This window comes from Onychostruthus taczanowskii, unplaced genomic scaffold, assembly GCF_017590055.1.
Source record: "Onychostruthus taczanowskii isolate IOZ18803 unplaced genomic scaffold, ASM1759005v1 scaffold5, whole genome shotgun sequence".
NCBI classification, from domain to species: Eukaryota; Metazoa; Chordata; class Aves; order Passeriformes; family Passeridae; genus Onychostruthus; species Onychostruthus taczanowskii.
The window spans coordinates 1,007,106-1,030,703 of NW_024502568.1; the positions used below are offsets into that span (position 1 = coordinate 1,007,106).

Consider the following 23,598-nt stretch of genomic DNA (forward strand, 5'->3'; position numbering starts at 1 on the left):
CTATTTGTTCTGCAAAGTGTTGTATCTTTCCATGCAGTTTAAAAAGAAATACAAGATACAATTTTACAAGGGTTTTTTTTTTTCAGTTAAGAATTAACGGAATAAAAGTATTTGTTTTCATGTAATGCCATCTTTCAAAATACAGTTACAAAACTACCACATGATAACACAGTTAACATTTATACCAATGAAAATCGTACTTTTAAGCCTCTCTCCCAAATCTAAGTATTCCACTTTATGCGTGATACTTTCATGTTATTTATGTATGTATATATAGGTCCATATTTGAGTGTGACTACTTGCGTCCACACACATACTGAATTACAATGTTTTGCCTTCCGGATTTTTCTACTGTCTTTTTAAAGCCAAAACCGGAGCTCATTTTTAAACACGAGCTGAAGTGCTCGCATTTCCCACGACTCCAGCATCTGGCGCTTTTTTTGAGAAAGTCCACCGAGGGGCAGGGGCGGGGCAGGCAGCGGGGCTGGGAGCGGGGCCGGGCCGGGCGGCGGGGCGGGATTGGCCCGGCGCGGTCAGGCGCCGTGGGCTGTTGCACACACGCGGCTCCGGGCCCCGGTGACCGGCAGTAACCCCGGGGAAGCCCAGCCCACTGCGGGTGTTCCCCCCGAGCGCGGCCCTGCGCCGCCAGCCGGGCCCGGCCGTGCCCGGCCTGCCCGCCCGCGAGGGCGCCTGCCTGCGCCGGGCCCGCGCTGCCCTCACAGCCCCGCGGCGGCCCCGGGCCGCAGCGCTGCCGGGCCCCCGGGACAAGAGCTCCCTCAGGGGCTGGGCTGAGGCGGCTGGCCAGTCAGCTGGTGCTTTCTCGCTGTGTTTGGAGTGCATGGCTCGGAGCAGAGCTGGTGCCCAGTCCTGCTCCTGGGCAGCTCCTGGCGGGATTGCTGCTCTCCCTAGGGCACCCTCCCTTGAGCACCCTCCCTGGTCCTGCTCGTGGGCTGGACACACTGGGTTCCTCACAGCTGTATTCACGGCATCCCACCCCTGGGGAGTCAGTGGATTGCAGCTGGAACCTGGTTTCCCCTAAGGAACACGTTGGCATCTTTTGCATGTTGTGTTCAGAGCAAAAAGATGCAGCAAACCCTCCCCTGATAGCCTGCAGTCCTCCCTGCTCTCCCTCCCTTGGGTCTGAACAAGCAGGCACTTGTTTGCCTGCTCTCTCCTACCCAGCAGAGCTGGCTTGTACATTAACTCTTCCTTTCCCTCTCCTTCTCTGGTGGGTGGGAAATTTTCAGAGGAGCAAAGTTGGGGTGCACTGGAATTGCAACCCAAATGTGCAGATTACATAGGAAACCAGGAATGATCATGCATTAAATACTTCTAGGCAATGACCAAAAATGCTGAGCTGGCACTGCTGAAGGGCTTGATAGTTTAGGAAAACATATTTTGGGCAGGGGATTTAATAACAGTCTTTAACGAAGAGGGAGAGGTTGTGATTGGAGTTGCACTCATGAAATCCAGACAGAGGGATCATTAACTTTATTTTTAGCCTTGGCTGAATAATCAGGGAGTTTTGAAGACTTGACTTGCCTTCTCTGTTTCACTTGTTTTGGGAGGGGCTGTGCTGTCACAGCTGGGATCAAAAGTGCACCAGATTACCAGAAGCAGCACCTCTCTGTCACTTCCAGGGACATGGTGCTGTGACCAGCTGATGAGCAGGAGCATTTGCTTTGCTTTTTTTCTACAGTTCAAAGCAGCCATATGTCAAATTGGGCTGGTTACTCTGTCTGAGTAACTCTCTTTTCATCCCCCCCCCCCCCCCCCCCCTCCAATTTGCAGAGTGCCGGCCTCTGGCCTTCCCACCCAAAGTAGCTGCAGCTGGAAACCAAGCATGGGCCTGTTTTTCCAAGGGATTCAGCATGCCCAGCTGCAAGGGTTTGGCGGTGCCAGCAAACGTGGGCTGGACCAGGGGTCCCAGTGTGCTGCAGGTGGCAAAGATGCCACAAACAAGGCCATCCCCTCTGCCTGCTTGTGCACGGAGCAAGCTGGTGCCTTGTGGAGATGGCCTTACTCGCCACTATGCTCAAAAGGCGTTTGGGTGGAGGTGCAGGGAAGCTACTATCAATCAAAGTGATACTTGGTCAGGGGATTTCCCCCTTTTCCTTTCACTTCCCTCCAGCTGCAGAAGGGGTGGGGATAAGCAGGGACACTCACTGCTGCGTGAGGAAAATTCCCCTGCCGAGGCTGATGAACCCGCCTGACAGGCGCGCTGCCGGTATTACGTGTTGTGCCGCATGTGTATCCGCCAGCCACAAGGCCCTGGCAAGGGGCCCCGGCTGGAATTAACCTGCAGTAACCCCAAGGGCAGCCTTGGCGGGGTGTGCCTGCCTGGCCTGCGCTGGAGTATGAAAGCCATTATAATCCACTCATTCATGATGCTTAAAGCGCCAGAGGCGTTTTTCCCCTGGTTCTCCTGGAAGGGAGAATGGTTTGGAAGCAGTAAGGCACAGCATTCCCATCCTGATGGAGTATCTCGTGCTTTAACAAGCCCTGCCCACCATGTCATCAGTCCAACAAGTTTTAAAGTAACATTTATCATTTTTATTATGAACAAATAAAATTTCAGATCAGCACAACCAGATGTCTGTTTCCATATTAGTAGAAATTATTTCAAAAAGTTTTTTTTTTTCCAGTACACAAAACAGAGATACTACTATGCAGAAATCCCTAAGCTGTGAAAAATCATATCCTACTCACATTTCAACAGTGACAGAGCTTAGACAATGTGCAGATTCAACTTTCCAATCCTTCCCTGAACACTCAACATTTAGACTTCTGCTCTTCACAACACCAGCAGGGCTGGGAATGGTTTTGGAAAACAAACCAGTCCATGCTTCTGCCAGCAGCAGTGTGTGTGGTTCATACTGTTCCTTCCTGTGCTCGGCTGGTCAGCAGCAAGCCTCACCCATACCTCTGGGAGGCAGGGTGTAACACCCCGTTACAGACAGGGAAACTGAGGCACAGTTTTTAAGTGACTTTGTCCCAAATGATGCAGCGAGCGAGTTGTTAAGCTGGAAACAGGTCCCAGCTGCTTTAGCCATGAGGTCCCACTGCTGCTTTTTCTGCTTCCACCTTTCACAGACTCATTTAAGCTAAACATACAGACAATGCGTCCAGGACACAAACATGCCACCAAAAATATATATATATTTATAGGTATATATATATATATATATATATCTCAAACAAAGTTCTACTTAAACTGTTGTATCTGTTTCTTAATCTAACAAAAATTCTAACTCAAATACATTCAAAATCACCTGCACCCACAGTTCAATGTAGGCAATTAAATAATTAAGAAACCCCTTGAATGTTCATAACTCAGAAAAAAAAAAGAAAAACGGCAAATAGCTGTCAATACGTCTATGTATATTAAAGAAAGATTTAAGGCACCCAGAGATATTTGCCAATCTACCCTTAAAGTGACTGGACAAACACCAGGACTTGTTTGGTTACTGCTCCTCAGCTTCCACTCTCATTCCAGATTCTGGACCTGAATCAGCACTTGAAATTTGAAAGGAACCCTTGATGTCAAGCCCTGCTTCTCTGCTGAGAGGATGTGAAATACTGCTGCATTTCACAGCATGCATCTCTACTGTAGAGTATGTCACACTACACCTTAAGGGCACCAGGAGCAAGGAAATCATTCTCCCCTTCTCCCCTCCCCTCACCCCTTTCTAATTACTGGCTGGATCAAATTCATCCTCTCTGGCGACTTCCATGAGTTCAGAGGGGTTTACACTAGAGCAAAGTCAGCCCACAATTACAGAGCTAACAGTGTTTCCCATTATTGGAGGCCTTTTTGGTTTTTTTTTTCAAATGGTAGGATACAGCTGTAGCCACAACTCCCTTTGCTCCAGCCAGCACCCAGGCAGTTAACGGCCTCAGAGCAGTAAGGACACTGTCTCCTGAAACCAAGAGCTGAAGGACTCTCTTCTACATTTGTCCTTGTTCCTCTTGGCTGGAGACCACATCACTCCTAATGGCTCAAAAACTCAAAGGGTCCCATTGCTGTGCAAAAGCAAGGTCATGGTGGTGGCAGGGAGGGGAAGGTGAGGATACAGACTCATTTTCTGAGTAACAAGCTCGTTCTTGTTAAGGAGAACATCACAGAGCTATCCTGGCTCCTGGCGAGTTTCACTGCAGCAGGAGGAAGCAAAGCTGCAGACACTCGCTCCCGTGAAGCTTCCCTGGCTGCGACATGGCAGAGCTGAGGTGAGGAAGTTGGCATCTGCACTGTCTCTGCCTTCCCTGGCCTGCCTGAATAAGGGAGACGCTGCAAACCCCACTCCAATATCACTTTGTTCCAGCTACCTCTTGTGCTTTCCTCCAGCTCCGATTGATGCATTGAAGCAACAAAAACAGTACTATTGCTACAACTAAAAACAATAATAGTAATAAAAATTAATAATAACTAGGAGAATTAAGGGGGAAAAAGCACGTTCAGCTCAGTGAGGGGCGTGATGCCATAACATCCAGAATGTAACAGACTGCCTGAACTCAAGCTAGTCCCTGCAACTTGCAGGAAACAACACCCACATGGACTTTTTCCCCAGCGCCCTCCAGCTGCATGCCCACATCGGCTCAGTGATGTAACTGACCTTTCTGCAGGCTCAGCCGCCCTCGCTGCCTGTCTCGCTGGCAAAGGAGCGAGGTGGCGAGATGGCTCGCCGAGGGGGCTGGGAAGCAAACTAAGGGACTAACAAGGAGCTGGTTTTGCCTCTCCTTCCCACTCCCTCTGGGCAGCAGGGAATGGCATACCAACACAGCAGACCCTGGGCAAGAAAGCACAGAGGTAGCTCACACTGGTCGCAGTGTCTCACCTTGAGGTCTCAGCTTCCTCAAGCCCCCTGTGCCACCTGGCCCCACATTGGTGTTTCTCAGGCACTTGTTCAGTGGAGCCCCCGAGGATGAAAATACCTGGTCCTGCAGACACCTTCACTCCTCTCTATACCTGCAGGTCCTCCCTTGTCCTGTCTCGGTGCTCAGCAAAGATGTGGATCTGCCTACCACCCAGAAGGGACCCTGTTTTTCCAGCACATAAAGCAGCTTAGCTCAGAGGTGGAGCTTTGGTTTACATCCTTCTCCTCCTCTCCATTTTGGCAAAGTTCCATTTGCCAGCAAAAATCTTGGTGGAGGTGAACAAAACACACTATGGGCTGGTCCTGCCCCTTGGCAGCCAGTGGCACACCCTTCCATCTGTCCTCCTCCTCACTGTGGCTCTCCAAAACAGCTGTGGAGCTCAGAGTCACACTCTGCCTTCAGTCCCTCATGGCACAGACGGCAGTGCAGGGAGGGAGGCTGCAAATTAAGGCCACCAGCACTCCCTCTCCAGTGCCCACTGCTGTTACTGCATCCCCTGGCCAGTGGTGGACCTGGGGATCTGAGAGTCTGGGCACTCTACTCTTCCCAGCCAAAGTGGCTAGGTGGTGAGGAGCAGTGGAGAACACTTCCCAAGAGACATCTTGGAAAGAAACAATTCTTCTTTCTGATGGCAAGAGCAAGGGATGGGACTGCTTTTCCCAGGAAGAACAGTTTAGCCATGTCATGTTTGTGAGCAGCCCTTGAGAAAAGAGGAGGGACAGTGGCAGAAACTTTGAGGGGAAGGTAGTGGGGAGAGGGTCACTGACTTTGGCTCAACTCTTCATCTGGCTAGTTCAGACTTCCCTTAACTAAATAGTACATAGCCAACTGCAATGGGCTTCCCCAGGCCACTTCCTGCCAGCTTCTCTTCCAGGTAGAGACTGGGAAAATGTAAAACAGGAGTCAGGTTAGAGAGGCTGGAGAGGAAAACAGAAAGGGAAAGGAGAGGAGGGAAAGGGTGGCCTTGTGTTATAACGGCAGAGTCCTAGATCTTAAATACATCACGCAAAATGCAGCGTGCGAGGGGGTGTTAAAACTCATTATCATTATCTTAAGCAAACTGGTAGCAATATTCAGTAGTTAGTTAACAGAACATTAAACTTTTGTCCAGCGTGTTTGGAGGGGGTGGGAAGGGAGAAAAAAGGAGGAAGAAGAGGTGTAGATGTGTGTGTGAAAGGGAGCGGGAACTCAGCCACTCTTGTGACTTCCATCTCCAGTCCGCATTTTCCGAGCCAGGATGACCTCCTTGGAGACCTTCTTGCGATCACTGGCCAGTCCCAGGAGGCACATGAGGTCAATGAAGGCTGTGGTTAAGTTGAAGCGCCAGCCAAATTCACTGGTGGAGTAGTCATAGGGGAAGGTGTGGTGGTAGTTGTGGAAGCCTTCTCCTGAAAAACATGACCAGGGAGAGGATGTTGCTGAGCTCTAGATGATAGGACCCTTTATCTTGACCCAAAGCACCATATTCTTGTAATGGGCTCTGGATTGAGTCCAAGTTCCTCTCTCCTCTCAGCCCAATTTCACCCTTCTGCAATCATTTGGGCATGACCCAGCATGCCAGGGCCGAGACAATGACAATCACAGAGGACTTTTGGTGCTTTAGAGGAAAATAAGCATGTGGCAAGAAATGGTGAAAGGCCCTGGTTCCCCAGCTGCACAAAAAAACCACAAGATTCCTAATAGTTTTTCCCTCCCACCACAAGAAATCTTCTAGTATTAATTCAGCTACCAGCTAGACCAGCAGCAAGCCCCCAACAAACCAGGCTAATCAATACTCCCACAACACTGGCAATCCTAATGTCAAATCCAAAGGACATTTCCAGATGGGGAAAAAAGCAGACACTAAGCAGACACTTCTACTAAGCAATCTACACCAGTCAGCCACTATCTGTTCTGGACACTGTCAACGTACGCTTAAGTGCTCAGGACCCCTTCAAAGACACTGCCTTGACTCTTGCTCCTACCCCTGAATCTCTGCAGCTCAAATCCCTCTCTACTAAAATTCCACAAGCAGATCCTTTGGTGGTGGAAATCAGTGGAGCCTCACTGAGGTACAGTGGTGCAAAACAGATGAGGATTTAGGCAGGGGAAAACAGATAAGAGCATATGCTTATCCTGGGATGTACTTTACTACATCTCCAAAATTTCAGTAAAAAGCATGAAAACATCTCTCTTGTCTTACCCTCAAGTACCCCCAAAATCAACAGCTGTCCTGAGAACATGTCAAAATGTGAATCTGCTTGTTTTCAAGTTGACAAATCTCAGAGCGATATGCAGTGACGGCAGCACATGTTTTTCAGTCTAGTGAACATGGCAGACAGACCTCTGAACGAGGTAAATAAAATACTGCCATTGAGATAAGAAGGTGCTAAGTGTAGCAGAGTCCTTTCCAGCCTGGAAAGAGTCTGATGGGAGCTGATAACCCCACTGCCCTTATGTACTCACTGGCCAGCACAGGAAACACCCTCAGATGCAAAGGCTGGAAGGGAAGGGTGCAGGGGAAATAGGGTCACCTGGATTGACAGAAATTCCTAGAAGCAGTTGCAGCCCCGAGAGGCAGTCCCTGTTCTAGAGTCCCCCTGCAGCAAAGACACAGGTGTTGAACATACCTAGGGCCCCCAGGCTGACCAAGGGGTTCTCCCGCGGGTTGATGTTCTGGTCATACGGCCGGTTGCCAAACATGTGAGCAGCACTGTTCACTAGCCAAGTGGCATTGAGCCCTAGGGTGTAGCGCAGGATGGCTGGAATGAAGAAGCTGATGATGATGGATTCATCCCAGAAGTACCAGGGCACTACAGCTGGCAGTGTGAAGCACAGCAACACCACTGAAGGCTTGTAGTATCTGGAAAGGAAGGGACCAGGAGGAAGGTGTTCAGTGGCAGAAGCAGGACAGGAAGGACTGATTCAGTCCTCCATTTGAAAGATTCATGCTCAGCTATACAGGGAAAATCAAGTGCAGAAATGCCTCACTCCTGAGCCTTGTATCTTTTGCTCTGGATGTGCAGAAGCCGCCATGCCCGGAGATTCCCAAGCCCTATCATCAGGCAAGAGACTCAGACTAAATCATGCTCTCCTCACATCTGCACAAGGCAATGCTCCCATCACCATGGGGGTGAGTGAGAGTCCAGACACTCAGACACCCAGAAAAGCTGCTGCTTTTGGCCTCATCTGTCATTTGCTTCTCAGCTACATTGGTCCCTATAAAGGCAACCCCATGCTTCCAGAGTCGCACAGATGGTTCTTTCTCTGGCTTTGGCCCAGTGCTGCAACTCCTCCTTGCAGACTTGGGTCTGCCTACAAATACACCCCATCAACAAGTGCAAGCAAGTGGCACAGATGAGCACGTGGGCTCTCTCACACTAGAAGAATGGGAATAGAGGAAGGTGAACCACTCTGATGACCCACAAGAAGTCAGTTTGGGACTGTACTAGGAACTGTCTGACTTAGGTTGGTTACTTTTGGGTTCAGTCCCACATCCCTGTGATAGGGTCACCTGCTCTGGGTCCTAGTATAGCTCCAGATGGGTGAGAGATACCCTACCCAAGAGGCACCAGTGAATCAAGACTGTTCTTCCAGTTACTGCCCCTCTCACATCTCCATTTTCAACCCTTCTTTCACCATACTGTTTCCAGAAGACTGATGGAAGAGGGGCACACACATGGCCTGGAAGGTGTACAATTTCCAAGGATGTCTCAGAGGCACTGTGTGTGGGCTCTGGGCCAGCCAAAGCAGCAGCTGGGCTGTGGGATGAGGTGTGGGGGGGCTTTGTGGTGGGAAGCTCAGCCTGCTGCTGGCAAGATGCTGCAGGCAAGAGAAGGGTGTGGGAGGGCTAGAGGTAGCACTGGATTCTAAACATTTCCCATAGGAAAGGAACAGCTCATTTCTCACAGTTCATCTCACAGCCAAGCCTTGGCCACGCTGAAGAGTCACATTTCTTACATGAGGCCCTCAATCTTCTCAGATTCCATCAAAGCCACTTGAGTTCCCAGCCCATTTGTCCCTGCTCCATTCCCCACGGCTCCCCACTAGGGTTGACCCCACTACTCACCTGCGCTGGAACATCACCACTTTGTCAGCCTTTATGTCACTCAGGTCCAGCTTCTGTCCCTTCTCGATGACATCGGGGTGCTTGCGCACAAGCAGCCAGCCAATGTGGGAGAAGAAGAAGCCCCGCATGGCATTGTGCGGGTCCGCATCTGTTTCGGAGAACTTGTGATGCACACGGTGGTCCCGGACCCACTCGTAGATGTCATTCTGCAAGTCAGCAGGAGTGAAAACTTAGGGGTCAGGGCTGGAGACATTCCCTTCAAATTACAAAATGGCCTGAAATGTTTAAATACTTAAATCCTATTGACCTGCACTTGTATCAGCGGCATTATGTCTCATTAGAGTCTGGGGGTTCTGACCTTTAAAACAGAGGTTGGGTTTTGGGTCCACCGCTCCAGTTTTTTTGGGAAGCAGCTCCAGGGGTGCCTCAGTGCTGCTCTTTGATTGACCAACTCTGGGCTGGGGGGGTTGCACCACACCCATGGTGCTGCAGGCTCTTAGTGGTCAGCCTGTGCCCCACCCCTGCAGCAGCCACTCTCATTGGCTGGCTGGTGCCTCCTCTCCTATGCTCGGCTCCTGTCCCATCCCCATCCCTGTCCCCATCCCTATCCCTGCACATTGCCAGCCAGGGCTGACCTGCCCCTTCCCTCTACCTGACATTTCCCACAGGTCATCCTGCCTTGCTTGTCCTGGGATTGCCTAATCAGATGTTTAACTTTGGGGGGGGGCAAGGCTTTTTTTAACTTTTTTTTTTTTCCCCATTGGAAATCAGCCTTAAAATTAAGGTCCCTTTTTAGAAGGAGAACAAACACACCATTTCAATGACATTTCTCAAAAATACCTCTCTTCAGTCCCATTACTGTTCCATTTAAGCAGCAAAATCAATACCATTTGGAAAATGTCAACGCTTTTATCATTTGTATTATGAAATGATTGCTTTGGCTGGTTTTAAGAATAGATTTTCATAAGCCTGTGATCATGTCTTTGTATCAAGATGTCAATGAGCTTAAAGCCATGTATTACACCATCCTAGAAAACATGAAATAGAGATCTAACCATAGCTTTATTACCTATATTACACAAGAAGCTCCTTAATCGCCTACATACCCAGGACTTTTCCTGAAAACACTTTGAAGGTAGGGAAATGGCATAACCATCCCTATTTCTTGCCTCAAAAGACTAAGGGACTTGTCCACACAGGGAGCCTCTAACAGAGACACGACTCCTCAAGTCCTTTTCAAGGATTGTAACCACTCCTCCTTTACCTGAGACAAAATGATTTACCTGCAGGCCATTCAAGAAGGCAATGGGTTAAACTCGTACTTGTTTCCTAATAGTGGAAACTGCTGCCTTCCTCCCAGCCAAATATCTTCAAGTATCAGCAACCCTTGCTGATCGTGGCCAGAGCTTGGTCACTCAGTATTCCCCCAGAAGAGAGTGGCCCAGCTGCCCTCCCTGTCTAAGTAAGCAGAGAAACTCAACCCATACCTATGCTATGGCTGAAACCCAAGTTTCACCAGTGACCCAAAGTCTCTTTTCACATTCCAGACCCTACACAGCACCATGTAACATGAGAAAGCCCATCTGAAAGGTGACAGACAACTTGGGCTTGCACATATGGGAAGGTTTTCCCCATCTTGCTGGATGCAGGAGGCACAAATTTGGAAAGAGACCATAAAACGCAGCTGGATCATGGTATGACTTCATCCACCACATCCTGTCTACAAAAAAAAAACCAGGAGTCTCAAACCTGAAAAATCTGTATCTTGACACAAACTTTAGCTCATTATCTTTTCTACAGGTCTTATTTTGGGACCACCTCTAACTGCAACCCTGAATGAAAATCATGACTTTCTGAGAAGAGCAAGCAAAGCCAAGGAGAATGTTTTCTTCCTTGGGAGTTTCCAGCTACAGGCTATACCCATGAGATCTTCTGTTGTGCTGCAGCTGACAGGTCTTGCAGGTGGAAAAGCCAGTTAGAGGCAGAATTCACAAATTCTCAGAAATTACAAGTCACAGGTCTCTGAGCAGCCAACAGGCATTTTCTGGATGAGCTAAGATAAGAGAGTCCATAAACTTCCGTGATCTTAAAAGTTCCTGATTTCCTCTGCTGCCACTAATAGGAACAACACAAATTCAACATAAATCTTCTCTTGATCTCACTGAAAGTAACTACTAAAAAAAATCCATGGGGAATAGTATCAAATTTTCAGTAAAACTTTGGATTAGTTCCTATTGAAACTGAAATATCTGTCTGTCTCTCATCTTTGTCTATTCCTAACCCCTACAGCAATAGCTCAGCAAATTCTTTCCCCCTCTGCCCTATAACCCTGTGAAAGATGGTCTTTGTACAGGACTAGCTAATACACAGCAACCCATCCTGTTGCCTTGCTGAGTGCTGGACCACTGGCTGGAATCAGCAACTTGGTCCCTCCCCTTCCTCATCAAAGACGGCTGTTTGGTACTATCAGAGAAGAAGAAATTCAATGATGTTTTAGAAAGTTTGTCAAGGCTTAAAAAACTTTACTTTGTTTTGATTACATGTAAAAAAAGTAATATCCTCTGGAGAATTACTTAAGAGTACAGTACTGATACTTTTGTGTTCACCTTTTTATAGCAGAAAGTGCTGCATTCTGACACCTTCCTGAGTACTTCCCACAGACAAGCAACCCTTCAGTACAGTTGGAGGATGGAGTGTTGTTAGGGCTGACTTACAGCAGCAAGGCTGAGAGAGGATTTATTTTTCTGTGCCATGCCAATCTGGGTTTTCACTCTGAGTTCTACAGATTTGCAGTTTTGTTTGTTTTGGGGACTGTGAAGTACTCTCACAGTAGTTAGGCAATTTCCTGAGGTTAGGGCCCTTTGAGAGGTGAAGCAATCTCCCAAGGTCCTTAACAGTGCCTGCAGTCACTTGTGCCATTCTGAATGGGCCCAACCCTTCTCTCCTTAAAATATCACTGACCTGGGACAACTCTCTGCAAGGCAGTGGAAGGATTTGTAACATGATTAGTCCTAAATATCACTCTTCTGAATGAAAGAAACATCCTCTAAATCTCAACAAGTTCTTTGTCTTTATGAAGTAGCAAATTCTACATCCTGTAGAATTCTACATCCTTGGCTTTGCAGATGTCTTCTCCTTTACCAGCCACACAGCAAAAGGAGAGTGAGGCAACACCAGGAGAACACTTAACACTTCCACACCTCTTTCATGGGAGCTGGTGCAAGCACAGGGAGACCACACCTTAACAGAAAGGTACATTCATGCTTTGGAGATATTTCCTACCCTGGTTTTGGCCAGTTGTCCTCTCAGCACTGGGTTTGTCTCAGAGTCATCCTCTGATGGGACAAGGTAAAGAAAATGAGACAGACTCTAGCACCTCAGTGTTAGATGGAAAGGGCTCTCTTTTTCCTAACAAGAGGTAGTAGGAGAGAGGAACCTCTTCATCAGATTGTGTCTCATATCTGAGACAGGGATTCACGGGAGCACGTCCTTCTGAGGACCTCTGGCACATTGAGGAAGTGCTTACCTGGAAGGCCATGGAGTTGGCAATAGTCAGGAAGATGCGCAGGGGCAGCGTGGCTTTGTAGGAGCGATGACTCCAGAGGCGGTGAGATCCAGCTGTGATCCCCAGAGCACTCACCACGAAACACAGAAGAGCTACAAAGGAAAAGAAGGTGTTTGAGCAGTTGGAGCAAAGCTTCAGGCACAGCAATACAAAGGTGGGCCTTCCCCCAAAGCTGTATAAGCAAGAGAGGAATCCATGGAGAATTCAGACTGGGGCAATAAAACTCCATGTGAGATTGCCCAAGCTACCACAGGCCTCCTAGGCAATGTGGGACAAATCAATTCAGCTCTTCATCTCTAACAAGGAAGGGGGCTCCGCCTTATAAGACTCACAAGGGTTGGTTCTTCAGCATAGTACCATCTGTCATAGTGCAGAGTAGTCAAAATTGTATAAACTGGCTGCTTTCATAAAGCACAGTGGTAAAAGCACTGCAGTCCACCAGGGAACAGCTTCTCCCTTTCCTTCCACCCCGAATAATCCAGACTCTTGCTTTCCTATCTCACCAATCCCACTGAAATCTCTTTTACATTATTTTCACCCAGAGATGGTACATAATCTTAGCATTCTTGAGGGGGACAACTCAGGCCCAGGGTTACACTTTTCTTCTGCTCCCTTTCTCAGCAGAAGCTGGCTAAAAAAAGATCTAACCTATCCTCCCACTGAAGCCTGGGCTTCACCTTCAGCCCTAGCACTGGTTTAAAATCTGCCCAGAGGCTACTGTTCCTAGGGTCTTTTTGATCCCTCCCTCTGTTCAACTGCTGCACCTTTCACAGAAGGAAACCCCTGGGCTAACGACTCATTGCAAGTTGTGCCCATGGCAGAGGCAGATGTTGCTGGGCCCTGTTGAGCTTTGAGGCTGCTTCATGTGCTCCCTCTTCACACAGGGCAGAAGGAATTCCTTGACCCTTTGGCATCTAGTAAAAAACCATATCCCTCTCCCATACATCATGAGTTCATATTTGCGCTGCTCTGTGTGCCTGTTTGCCCTCCTGGGAATTCTGGAAATTAACCTCAGCTCCAGCATCTGATCCTAAAACAGATCCCAAGAGTTTCATAGCAGCATTACACTAGGAAAGTAGGGTAAGAAGAAAATTGGTTCTGCAAATTAACTCTTCCTCTAGGAAGGAAGGGTCAGGAAGTTTGGCAGAAAGAGAGCATTCAACAGCTGGTTTGCTCTGCAAGCTCAGACACAAAGAGGGAAGGGTGCACACCTGTGAACAGGTCAACTGATCCACCTCTAGTCCCCTGGGGAAAGCAATGCTTCTTACCAGTTGCCTGGGGGAAACTCTCCTGGTATAAATTTGCACATTTCAGCCAAATGAATCAATCATGAAAAGAGTTCCTTATTCCTTCATGTAAGTCCATGGACAGGAATTGCCGGTAGTATGCTTGATGTTCAGCCATTCAGTCCGGCCAAATGGCTCTAATCAAGTTTATCTTGAATCCAGAAAACCAGATACTCTGACAGAAACTTGTCTGGAATCAGAAATCTGAGATCTGTGCCAGGCATGGCCCGGTTCTTTCATTCAAAATAATGCAGGCTTTATTTCTACTCATCTCCTGCTTCGTCCTTCTGTCACCTCCTTTTTGTTTTTCTACATTCCCAGCCTAATCTCTTATCCACTAAAAGCCTGTCTTGGCTGATTTAACATCATCTTCTGGCCCCTTAAACTTGCATGAACCCTTCTCACTCCCATCCCACTGCACAAGAGTGACCTTCCCTCTCTGCTGATCTGACCGTGATTCCTCATCTTCACCTTCTCCCTTGGTTCTCCTGCCTGCTGCTGAATGCAGCACAAGCCTTGGACCAGCACAACTCTGCCCTGTGTCTCCCACCACCTTGGCAATCTTTCAGAAGTGCCAAGCATGCAAATACAGCAGGATCCAGCCTTTGCAAGAGGCAACTGAGCTGAACAAAGCTCACAAAGCTGTCCAATACAGACAATTATACAGACAATTCTCAGAATTTGCCTGTGGATGTCCCTGTTGGGAAAAGATGACACCAGCAACAATAACATTATCAGCAAGCACAGGGAATCACAAAAGAGACGTGATGAGGACACCAACAGACTCCAAACCCAGACAACCCAGTATCTGCTTTTGGGTATCCTTTCCTGGAAGGTTTTGTAAAAAATCTGGAAAAGTACCTACTTTTGGGTGCTCCGGCATAGAACAGACTCAGCCTCCATCCAAAGCCATGAACCTCAGCAGCTCATGTTGACTTCTCTTGGACCTGCATCCCAGGTCACTACAATGGCCATAACTCTCTAATTATAATCCTGTGCTGCCTGGCCTCATGCCCGTATACAGAAGCTGTAGTTTATCTAAGGGGCAGACATTTTCTGTGGGAAAGCAATTGATTCTCAGTCTATGCATTCGTGGCACCAGCCCCAAAAAAAGCCAAACCCTACCTGGAGACAATTAGACCCATCAGCCATATCTAAGAGTTTATGTGACAGTGACAGGATATGCACAATGATTGAAATCCTTGTGGAATACAGAAGAATCCAGCACCCTTATGATTCAGAGAGCTCACCCTCACAAACAGGTACAGTGATGATTATTGCATAGTCAGGGAATCAGCATCTCACAGGGAAGAAGAAAAACTCCTCCAAGATCATCCACTAAGAATTCAATTGGAAAGAGAGTAGAAAAGGTAAAATAAAGTAGCACAGATTTTCACACCTGCCCTGTGATGCTGCCCCAAACTGAAGGACTTAGGGACTCCATCAGCTGAGGACTCAAAGGCATCTTCCATACTGTGCTTTGAACTACACAAGATTCAAAAGACTGGCAACTCACAGGTGATATTCCCAGTGACCCATTCAACTGGAATACAAAGAATTATGACCACTGGCAGTAATAAGCACTCAATGCTCCAAAAATTAAACAGAAAACATTCCGCGTTCAGTCATGGCCATGACTCATTAGGCTTTACCTCTTTAGGGCCCAGATTCAGACCCAAGTTATGATGAGAAATCAGGAATGTGCTGAAAGCATTACCACCTGCAGTGAACACCAATGATGTTTACATGAAGAGCTGCTCCTGATCTAGCATGTGTCCTTGGGCTTTTGCTCAGTGCAGGACTGTTCCCTCCTTGCTGCCCAGTCCCTGTTAGCCAGGTGAGTCCTGCTACTCTCAGGAGAAAGATACCAGGGGCAATGAAATTTACAGGTTGCATAAAGGGAACAGTGTTTAGGAGGAGTAATAGGATCTGCTGTCACTGAAACCTAACTTCCCTGCCACACTCAGAGAAGCACACCACCTGCTACTTAAGCCTGGAGGGAAGACTAAGTGGTAAGGTTTTGCCAGCTGTAGTCTTGATGGGAAAGTAAAAAAACCACTGTAAACACTTTGCTGGTCGTATCTCTGGGGGTAGTATTGGCTGAGATTTTCTGACTGTCAGAATTGCCTAAATTACCCAGCAAGGTTCACCCTGGTCCAAAGACCAATATAGCAACAACCAATACCAATACAGCAACAACAAAATATGGTATCAACCCATGCTTCTAGAGCCTCTGGCACTGCAGGGAACTGAGGTGTTGACAGAGCACCATGTCAAGAGGAACCATTCCTATTTACAGACACTGCTGTCCAGGCCAACAGGAGCTAACACAATTACTGTTGGTCTGCTGCATCCAAGGGCTAAAAAGACTACCCACAAATCATGTTTCCAGGGAGGGTCTGAGCAATTAGAGAAGAAACTGCCCATCACCTTCACATCCTGCCCTTTAGACTCAGTCTCTGTGCCATTTGGTGAATGATGTAAAATGTGCCCATGATCCTTGAAAAGACTAAGCAAGACTTTGAGAAGTGCAGTGGAAAAGATAATAAATAAAAGAAGAGCTGACTAGAAAGCCAGTGCTGGACAGGCTCAGAGAGCTCTTGTGATGGTGAGCTCTCACCGGACCAACTACCCGAGCTCATTCTGGGAAGCTCTGTACCAGAAAGGGATCAGGGCATACAATGCACACAGCAACGCAGAACAGCAAACAATGATGAAGGCAGGGCGGTGGAGCTTGAGAGACAAAGAGGAATTAGCACATAGAGAAATGAAAACAAAAGAGGACAGTCACCAATATAACTGGTTTCAAAGGGAGAGCAACATCAAGGAGATGGTGGCCTGGATGAAGTGGGTGTAAGCAATGGATAAATTATAGAAGGTAGATAAGCTACCAGACCCCACAGCTGCCTGCTGCAACACAACCGAGAACATCCAAGACCACGCTAATTTTATACTATATGTACACAACCTAAGGAAGAAATTATCTGAAAAACAAACACAGAAACAAGCAAAAATTCCAGCAGCTCCAGAACTACCATTGCTAGAGCTGACCTGCCATAAGCCCATGGTGTACTGCCAGGAGCAACCCAAGTCTCTGCTGCACTATCCTTGCGTGTAACATGGGAACTGCAGTCCTCTCCTTGCTACCAGAGGGTGATGGGAGAAAACAGCAAGTCACTAACATGACAGCCGCAGATGCCTTGTATATGCCAAATAAAGGTATGAGCTGAGAAAAGGGCCATGCAAGGAGCAAGAAGCTGAGAAGGTAGACGTGGAGAACCAGAGTATTCCAGTTCCAGTTAGTGCTGGAGGAGAATGGACTATAAGGGAACTCTGACTTGGCTGTAAGGTGCCATGAACGGTGGTCCTTTCTCAGAACAGGAGTGCAGGACAGGGAGCTTGGTGGAGCTACTCTAGCTTTGGTAAGGCCAGATAGATCTTCAGCCAGTCCAGAACAGTGCACTCCCCCAAACACCATGTCCTTCTCCCATTTCCAGAACACATCACTCCAGAATCCACCACGGAATCTTGCAGTGCCTCACAGTGGCAGGAAAGCAACTGGCACTTCACATCAGAGTTGACTGAGCAAGGAGAGCAGGAGAGATTGACATCAGATAAAAAGCAAAGCAGATTCCTGGGAAGTGCCATGAGATGCCATACAGACATCCTAAAGAGATGCATGGTTGCAAAGACACTGCCTCAGAGACCATTTTGGGGTAAGGTGGGGTTTAGAAGAATGCAAAACAGCATTAACTTCCTGGATAAAGATGCTCAAACCCTCGTAAGTATCCCAAAGGCACTCAAGGGAGAAGGGTTGCATGTATTTGGAAATCATGGAGCATATCAGCAGCTTGAAATGAAATCAGTAAATTCAACTCACTTTTTTTCCTTCTCCTTGCCCCACATCCTGAGGTTATCTGACTGGAATTGGAGGACCCAGGCTGTCACCTCAGTGAGTGAGAGAAGCCAGCAGTCTTTGCTTAGCCTCCAGCCCAGAGATGGGACACACAGAACAGGATCAAGAGCCCCGAAATGCTCCTCCAACATCATGCTGAGGCTGCATTTTCTTCCCAGCTCTGACAGGCCAGGGGAAAGTACAGCATGTCAGGTTTCCACAAGGGAAAGGCCCAGCAAAGTCTTCTTTCACAACATCCCCCTGAAAGGCCATGTGGCTGCACAAGGGAACACATCAAGGCCTCTGCTTTTGCAGATGCTGTAGCCAGACTCTGACTGTTGCCTCCAGTGAAGTTCATCCCCCAGACCTCTGCCTGTGAGAGGCTGATAAGGTTACAGAGGAAGAGTCAGCCTGGCCATGCAGGAAGCCATCTCCCTCCTGGTTCAGCTGTGATACTTGCTACAAACAGCCACCAGGAACACAGACTTTGAGAGGTGATAGACCAGGTGGATCACCCCAGGGCCCAACCATAGCCGGGCTGACCAGGAAGCAGGAGCACTACTGAACCAAAAGCCACCCCAGCAGACCTCAATCTAGACTGTTGCTTTTTGTTTCAGGATGTTCTGTTTCACAGGGAGGCAGGGGCTGGATGCAATCTCTCGACCTCCCTGCTGGGAGCCATTTGGTTTCTGGACTCCTCCAGGGGTCCACACAAAGACTCGTGGAAAGCAAAGCTCCCCTGCAGAGTGGGCCCTGGGCCCAGCTGTCTTTCAAGCAGTCAGAGAAGTTTGGTTCCTACCCAGGGCAAGAAATCTCTGAGAAAGCAGAGCTTTGCCTAGCTACCTTCTGCTGGGTTGTGCTTTCCACTGGAATTTGCTGCCTGGAGAGATGCTTATTTATTTTCTGAAAGTTGTCAGGCTCAGTTCCGGCATGACAGCGGCTAATCTGTGCTTTTTTAAGAATGATAAAAGACCTGAGCTTCAGACTTAATTCTTGACTTTTATCTTCAGCACAACTGTATTTTGTCTCTTTCCCCTCATACACACGTTGAGGCTCTGTGGGATTTACACTCCCCTGGTAAGGACAGGAATGGTTCTCATGTCTGGGCAGCAGTCTCATGGCAAATAGTGCTCTGTACCTTGCCTCCCCAAAAACCTGTTAAGGTGCCCTTGCTAGCATCTTTCTTCCTAACTTTCTAGCACTGTCACAGTACTCTATCAAACAGTTTTTGTGCTTCACCCCAGAAGCAGCTACACATTCAGGATATTTCTAATCCTAATGTCTGTGAATCAAGTTTGTTCTTTGAGCAGACAAGCCAAATCCCTGCCAAATCTTTCCCTCTCATGTATAACCTTACAAGAGACACTAGCATGTCCTTCCACAGCTTGCTATGAATCTAGCTCAAGAGCCGCTTCTAGAAGAACCCCCCTGCTTCTTTCTCATCCCCCAGTCTGTAGGCCTCGAGGGAAAAAAAAACCACCCAACACATTTGGGGGTTGCAGATGCCAAGAAACAGATAGAGGAACGTGCTTACCCCATGCCAGTGTCTGGATCTTTGCAGAAGGTATCAGTGTCAAGGCAAACAGGGCCCCTAGGTGCAGCAGGCTCATGAGGATGATATTCCTCCAGACGTATCGCAGCGGGGGCTTGGGGCCCTCTTTCTCCCGGTAGGTCTCATCAAAGATATCATCTATCATGCCCCGGTCTCCTGCCAAGTCCTCATGATTGAGTAAGACCTTCTCCATGACGCCATTTCCATTCCTGGTCACCCGGGAGGTGACTGTGCCACCAGCAGTAGTGTTGGAGGTGGAGGAGAACTCCTTGAAGAGGTAGCAATGGATATTTTCAAGAAAGGAAAGAAGGGAAACAAAACAAGAAGTTGGTGGTTATCAATTCAAGAAATAGAAACACATGCATCTAGGCTGGCAGTGTAAAGATTCACAGCCTGTAGTTTCCCTGGAAGGCTCCATTCTTTCAGCTGAGCCCTTGGCACAAAGAAGAGCCTGCTCTGGCCACATGGAGTCATGGCTTGAGAGGACGGGGACCTGGTCTTTCTAGGAAGGAGGTGAATGGTAGGTAGGGTGCCAAAAGTAAAGAAAAATACTTGAAAGCCAGTCTCTTTTCCACCAGTGGCTTTGGTGAGATCATTTGCAGACTGCAAGGATTTTTATTTTCATTCAGTTTGATTAGTGGATATTTTTAGATAGGGTTAGTGGGGGTTAGTAGGGTTTGTGGTCTGGGCTTGTGCATAAGCAGACAACAATAAAGGAAATCTTGTGAATGAACAAAGAGGTGGGAAAGAAACTGGTCTGAAACACAGTTTTATAATAAATCAGTGGGCTGCTCCTGAAGTCTTACTTATTTTTCACCCCACCTGGGATCACAGGGGAACATCAGGAAGATCCACAGGGGGATTCCTCTGGGGTGCCTCCTTATCTTGCCTGCCTCACCTTCCAAGATGGGATGTGGCAAGACCAACATGCTTGAAGATCAGTGGATGGAGGCAGTCAGGTGAGGTACTTCTAGTTAGAACTGCAGCTACTTATCCTGTGCCTGCTGCTAAGACTCTTATCCCTCTCTCATTTCCCACCCACAGGCAAACTGAGGTAAGGGAAGACAATCCTCTGATCTATGGCCACCAGCATGCAGAGAGGAAGTTTTAAGCAGCAAAGTTGGCTCGGCTTGGCTCCTGGCTCTCTTCTGTAACTGACACAACATTCCCTCAGAACATGCTTGTTTGCCCTGGCTGAGTGACAGCCTGCCCGACCAGGCATGCATGACAAAAGGAGCAGGCAGGACTGACCCTAATGAGACAGGTCACTGAACCCTGAATCACCGATTTCCATCTCCATCCAGACAGCCGTGTGCTTGTGCTCGCGGTACTAGCAGCCCTTTGTCAGCCCCAAGCCCAAGTGCCCAGCACGTGGGACGCAAGCGGCGTGCCCCGCACACATCACCCCATTCCCTGCCCAAGGGACACATCCCTCTGCCACCAGACTGCTGCCTCCATGGGTGAAGGGGCACTAAAGGCCAGCCAGCAGGAACAGGAGAGCTGAGACTGCAGGAGGGAGCATGGTCAAGCTGGGAAAGTTCCTTTTCCAATAGAAATCTTTCCTGAGTTAACAGCAGATTCCCACTCAGGTGTTCAGGATTCAGAAAAGACCACCATCCTGCCATGGCCCAGTTTCCTGAGGGAGGCATTAAAATCAGGCCAGGCAGCTTACGTGGCCACCCCAACTCCTCCCTTTCCCAGGGGTTGAAACTAGAGGGTTACAGACATACCTTCCGATGGGGAGGAGCTGGCAAGGCCGACAGATTCCCCACATTTGGGAAGTAAAATGATCTCTACAGAGGAGCGCTTTTACTTTTTCCTTGGGGAATCAAAGGTTTGAAAGGAAAAAAACTGGACACAAAGTATCCCGCTGCCTTCACTGCTCGCAGGCAAGCTGCTGAGTTTGGGACTGGCACTTCTGCATCCTGGCTATAGGCGGTCTCTGCCTGCTTTCCTAGTTAATGTGTTGAGGGTATGATACTCTCGTCTGCTGGAGAATTTAGAGGTAATCCCCACATCAAAAGAGCCATGAGAAATGGCTTCTAATCCAGAGATTAGGCAAGGAGAAGTCCTGCCTGTTCCCAAGTGTTAAATAATCTCATCTAGCATTTTGGCAGAAAGGTACAATTGTCTTTCTTGGCTGCAAGACAATCTACCAAAAAGACCCAAGACTTGTCTATGCAGGAAAAATTCCCAGCAGTGATTGGTGGTATAATTAGACAGGTAACACACCCCATATGGACATGCTGCTTCCAGAGTAAGAATGTGGGGTTGGAGTTGCATTTTTCTCCTCCATGATAGCTTATGTCACTGTCAAAGTTACACAGGGGCAGAGAAGGAGGAGGGAAAGCGCAAAGAAAACAGCAGAGAGGAAAAAAAAATCTCTTCTGGAGTTGTAGTAGCCACATAAGGAATTTTACCAGCATACCTATGCTACTGGAATTACACTGATATAATCAGGCTGGTCATTTCTCACATGTAAACTAACCTTGAACAAAAGGGCTATAAAGCAGCTGTGAAACAGCTCCACCGTTACAGACTTGGTGGGAGGAGCATGGGGGAAAGAGGGAGGGAGAGAGGTAGAATGCGGGAAATGAGGCTAAAAAGAGGATTTTTATCCCCTTATGACCATAGTGGCTCCTACAGAGGAAAATGGGATGGCAATTGATCTGGGGTCTAGGGCTGAGAGGGAGGAGGCCAGCCAAATAATTTTCATTAGCTTTCCCTCATTTCTGAATGACTTCGCTGCTCTCATCTGCAGGACAGATGTGTTCCCCCATGTACACCCCCACCTCCCCAGCACTGAACATGCCATAGGTGATCCTGGCATCCAGCCAGCTTATACAACCAACTGCAGCTCAAAGGCTCCAGCACCGGGCACAGTGTACGGGCCCCAGGGCACTGAATCTCGGGTCCGGTATATTTGAATATGCCCAGCATGACCCAGGGACAGGATTCTTTCCAGCTTCCAGGATATGACCCAAAATACATGCCAAAACCATGAAACATGGTTTGAACACACTGCCTTTGACATCCATTTTGGGAGGGGTGAAAAGTAAAGTTTTTACATCACAGCATCCCTGGAAGGTCATGGCATCTGCACAAAAGCACCAAGGGTGACCCTGGGTGCTGGTAACAGGAAAAGAGCAGGGGTATGATTTACATCCTCTTTTAGGCATTGGCAGAAGGGGAAAGGATGAGAAGACGAGAGCACAAACACTAGAATCAAGCGTCCGCCTTCTCCCCTTGGGCAAAGGGTGGCTGCTATAAGGGTCAAAAATAAAAATTAAAATCTTTAAAAATCCAACAGCTCCACATGTCTTACTGGCATCAGGTTGTTATTCAAACCTTCTTATGCCAAAAATGGGCAGTCTCCCTATTGTATGCTTGCTTGGCTCAAGCAATGCAGACACAGTCATTCATTTCATCTGGGCAGCCAGCTTTCACCTTGCGTCTGTCCTAGAGACGCTTCCTGCTGCAGTATTTGGTTTAAAACACTGCGAGTAAAACCCCTTTCTTAACAAAAATAAAACGAATTAAGAAAATTATTTAAAAATCCCAGTCTGAGTATCATCAAAAAACTTATGACTTCTTGGCACAAAAGATCTTCTTGAATAGCCCTTCATGCTACTCAAGCACCCAGCGTGTTTCGATAGGTGTTTTCAAAATAACCCTGTATTTCATGCTCAGTCTACCTGAGGACACAGGATCCAGGAAGATCACCTCAAAGACGGATGTCTCCGCTTCATCCATGGGCTCCCCACCAGGCTTGGGTGATGTTTTAAGTTAGCACTGAACCCCTCCGCCTCAGGGCTGCGAAGCGGAGCGGAGAGGACACAGGCACGCACGTGTGAATACGTGTGTGTGTGCACGCACAGACACGCGTGGATGCCCAGACCTTCTTCCCCAGCACAGCAGCGGCGCAGCGCTGCCGGAGCCGCGGAGATGGAGGAAGGGGCGAGGGGAAGAGGGAAAGACAAAGCACCCGCACCCGGGGCCCCGCTTACCTCCTCCTGCAGCAAGTGCGCAGGCATGGGGCGGCCCTGTCTCTGCTCCTCGGCGGCGGTACGCGGGCGCGCAGCTCCCCGGCGCTGGCGAGAGGCTGCCTCTGGTCGGCTCCGCGCTCGGCGAGCTCTGCGGCTCGCGGAGGCGGGTGCGGAGGTATTTAAGGGGGGCTGCTTGCTCGGCGGCTGGCGGGGCCGGGCTCTGCGCGCTCCGGCCTCCCGGTGACCCCCTGCCCGCGGCTGGGATGCGCGGGGTCAGCGCGGAGGGCGGCGAATCGCGGCGGGGGCCCGGCTCTCGACGTAGCCGGGGGGAGAGGCGGGGCGGAGCGGGCAGGGGGGCGGGAGGGAGGAAGGATGCTGAGGAAGAGGAGGA

The 23,598-nt window shown here is 48.6% G+C and overlaps 1 protein-coding gene across 1 annotated transcript; it reads right to left on the reverse strand.

Moving 5' to 3' along the window:
• Positions 1-2,540: 2,540 nt before the first annotated feature.
• SCD (stearoyl-CoA desaturase) lies at positions 2,541-23,598 on the reverse strand. Its single transcript, XM_041415775.1, has 6 exons — positions 23,229-23,598; positions 19,204-19,489; positions 12,450-12,580; positions 8,924-9,129; positions 7,485-7,717; positions 2,541-6,263 (listed from the first exon to the last, which is right to left on the reverse strand). Exons 1-6 carry the CDS (start codon positions 23,253-23,255, stop codon positions 6,064-6,066), a joined length of 1,083 nt encoding a protein of 360 aa, XP_041271709.1. The 5' UTR covers positions 23,256-23,598; the 3' UTR covers positions 2,541-6,063.

Coding starts and splice junctions, on each gene's coding strand:
- SCD (XM_041415775.1), bottom strand. CDS start 23,255: ATGCCTGCGCACTTGCTGCAGGAGGAG. Junction 19,490..23,228: donor CGCACTTGCTGCAGGAGGAG/GTAAGCGGGGCC, acceptor TACCTCTTCAAG/GAGTTCTCCTCCACCTCCAA. Junction 7,718..8,923: donor GTGGTGATGTTCCAGCGCAG/GTGAGTAGTGGG, acceptor CTTCCTTTCCAG/ATACTACAAGCCTTCAGTGG.